Source organism: Grammomys surdaster, unplaced genomic scaffold (assembly GCF_004785775.1).
Source record: "Grammomys surdaster isolate TR1022 unplaced genomic scaffold, NIH_TR_1.0 373, whole genome shotgun sequence".
NCBI classification, from domain to species: domain Eukaryota; kingdom Metazoa; phylum Chordata; class Mammalia; order Rodentia; family Muridae; genus Grammomys; species Grammomys surdaster.
In genome coordinates this window covers 9,429,020-9,432,053 of record NW_021604792.1, presented here as the reverse complement: position 1 = coordinate 9,432,053, position 3,034 = coordinate 9,429,020, and the positions used below count along the sequence as shown (strand labels likewise).

General features: G+C 41.5%; 1 protein-coding gene across 1 annotated transcript; it reads right to left on the bottom strand.

Annotated features, from left to right (window-relative positions):
* Positions 1 to 2,084: 2,084 nt before the first annotated feature.
* Positions 2,085 to 3,034, bottom strand: LOC114632358 (gliadoralin-A-like). The gene is made up of 2 exons (XM_028780896.1): positions 2,958 to 3,034; positions 2,085 to 2,371 (listed from the first exon to the last, which is right to left on the bottom strand). The coding sequence occupies exons 1-2, from the start codon at positions 3,019 to 3,021 to the stop codon at positions 2,115 to 2,117; spliced, it is 321 nt and encodes a 106-aa protein (XP_028636729.1). The 5' UTR covers positions 3,022 to 3,034; the 3' UTR covers positions 2,085 to 2,114.

The window sequence follows — 3,034 nt, the reverse complement described above, 5'->3', positions numbered from 1 at the left end:
GTAACCACCTTAGTCATCAGGGAAATAATAATAATAATAATAATAATGATAATAATAATACCCTGAGATTCCACCTTAAACCAATCAGAATGGCTTAGATCAAAACTTCAGATGACAGCACATTTTGGTGAGGATGTGGAGAAAGAGGAACACTCCTCTATTACCGGTGGAATTCCAAACTGGAACAACCAGTCTAGACATCAATCTGGGGATTCCTCAGAAAATTGGAAATAGATATACCTGAAGATCCAGTCATACAACCCTTGAACATATACCTAAAAGATGCCCCACGATGCCACAGGGGCACATGTTCCAGTACATTCATAGTGGTTTTGTTTGTGATAGCCAGACCTGGAAACATCCCAGGTGTCCCACAAGAGATGAATGCATACAGAAAATGTGGTTCATTTCCATAATGAAAGACTATTCAGCTATTAAGAACAAGGATATCCTGAGGTTTGCAGGCAAACGAATGCAAGTAAAAAAATATCATCCTAAGTGAGGTAACTCAGACCCAAAAGGACATGCATGGTATGTACTCACTAATAAGTGGATATTAGTCAAAAAAAAATGTACAGAATACCAAGGATACTATCCACAGATCTCAAAAAGGTTAACAAGCTGAAGGGCAAGGATGCCTCAGTCCCACTTGGGAGGGAGAAGAAAGCAATCACAGGACTGGGGTTGGGGGAGGAGGAGCAATAGACCTGGGTAGGAAAGGGGACAGGAAAGGGAAGAGGGGAACATGATCAGAGATTGGGTGGGGTAACAGGCTGTGAAACCCTGAGGATCAGCAGAAAAATGGAAATAGGCAAATTTGGAGGTAGGAGGTTTGGAGACCCTCCAGAATATACCAGAGACCTGGGAACTGAGAGAGTCTCAGGACTCAAAGGGAGGGACCATAGATGAAATGCCCTGCAGTAGGGCACTTGTAAACTCCAACTCCAGCAGAAAGACAGAGCATCAATTCAAGGATTGGGTTGCCATCGCCAAAAACACTCTAGCCTAGAATTGTTCCTGTCTGAAAGAACTGCAGAGACAAAACTGGAGAAGAAGCTGGGTAAAAGACGGTCCAATGACAGGCCTAAATTGGGATACAGCTAAATGGAAGGTGCCAAGGTTTAACACTACTACTGTGGCTATGGTGTGCTCACAAAAAGGGGCCTATCATGACTGCCCTACAAAAGACTCAACAAGCTCTTGAAAGAGTTAGATGCAGATATTTATACCCAACCAATGAAGCTGCTGACCCCTGTGGTTAAATTAAGAAAAAGCTGGAAGAAGCTGAGGAGGAGGGCAATCCTATAGGAAGACCAATAGTCTCAACTAACCTGGACCCTCGAGATCTCTAAGACACTATACCACCAACTAGGCAGCATATACCAGCTGATATGAGGCTCCCAACACATATACAACAGAGGACTACCAGGTCTGAACTCAGTCAGAGAAGATACACCTAACCCTCAAGAGATTAGAGGCCCCCGGGAATGTGGAGGTCTGGTGAGGTAGGGGTTGGGGGTAGGGACATCCTCATGGAGATAGGGGAGGAGAAGGTATGAGAAGTGGAGTAGTCAGAGTGTATTGTGGAATGGGGATGAAATCTGGACTGTAAAGATGATTAAATAAAATTAAAACAAAATCTAGACAAGGCTTATCAATTTATCCATGCTGTGAAACCATACTATGTATAGAGTGATAAAGCAGAAATGTACAATGAGTAGCTGTTGGTTCTCAGCATGGAGGAAGAGTACTTTAGAGAGAACACTACTCTTTCTCTTAGAAATAACATTAATCTTTGTGCACAAAACAATATAAGATAAGACAGAGTATCATGATCCAAAATGAAATTTGGGCACAACACTTCTTAAATTAAGAATCACCTTGCAGAGGTTTTAAACAACAGATTACCTCTACCACAGGATATCTGAATATTAAATGAAATGTGATCATCTCCATGAACTTTCAACATGTTTAAAGTTTAAAACTGGTAAGTTATTTTTTTTTTCTAGAAACACTGAAATTTAAGAGTCTCACGTAAAGAAAGAAAGAAACAAAAGAACTCAAAACTGACATTGCCTTCTTGGTTACCAGTCAAACTGGCCTTGAGAAGATCCCTAGGTTCTTCGTTGTTGCCAGTTTCCCCGTTGTCTCTGCTGTCGTTGCTGCTCTCGTGGTAGCTGCTGTGGCCTCTGTGCTGGTGGCCTCTGTGCTTCCTGATTTCTCTCCTTCAGATTTTGCCTCTCCTGCTGTGACTGCTGAAGACTTTGTTGGTCCCATTGCTCCTGCTGCGATTGGTAGTCCTGGTTCTGCCTAGGAACAGGGTCTTGCTGGGAAGAGGGTAGTCTCTCTCTCTGGCTGGAAACCACAAATCCTGTGTGGGTATAGAGTAAGCAACCATGAGTGATGAGATGTGAATACTAGTTATTTCAAAGACTTTATCACATTGTCCTTTTCTCTAACATGCCACTCAATTTCTAATCCCACTAGTCACCACTACACTAACCAGATGAGTTACTTTAAATCTAAGGATGGATAGTATGGGCCATTGTGGCTTTCCATGTGTTACGAGACTTTTTGGTTTTGGAGAAAAGAACTTATATAGAATGTTCCCACAGAAAAGAACCCACCAAAATTTCATAAGTTAATTCCCCAACAAAATTTCCCCAGACTCCAGTAGTTCTTTCTAAGCCCAGAGAATTGTGTCTATAAGAGCAAATTAATTTTTTTATTCCTCCGATTAAAAAGTTCAATATGTTAAATTTCCATAGTTTCAACTGTATGTTAATGGCCTACAGGTTCTTAGGATGGAATAAGAACTCAAGTGATCTCTACATTGACCTAAGAACTCTTCATTCCTATTTTGTTATTATTTTTGTTAAGTCTCTTGCCTCACTTCTGTTTGTGTGATCACCTCTACCATATGAAGAATCACAGTCCTCATAAACATATTTGCATACCTCGATTTGAATTCTGAGCTGTGCTCAGGGCCAGCACAACCAGCGTTATTAGGACCACCAGCATCTTGAAGGAAGCT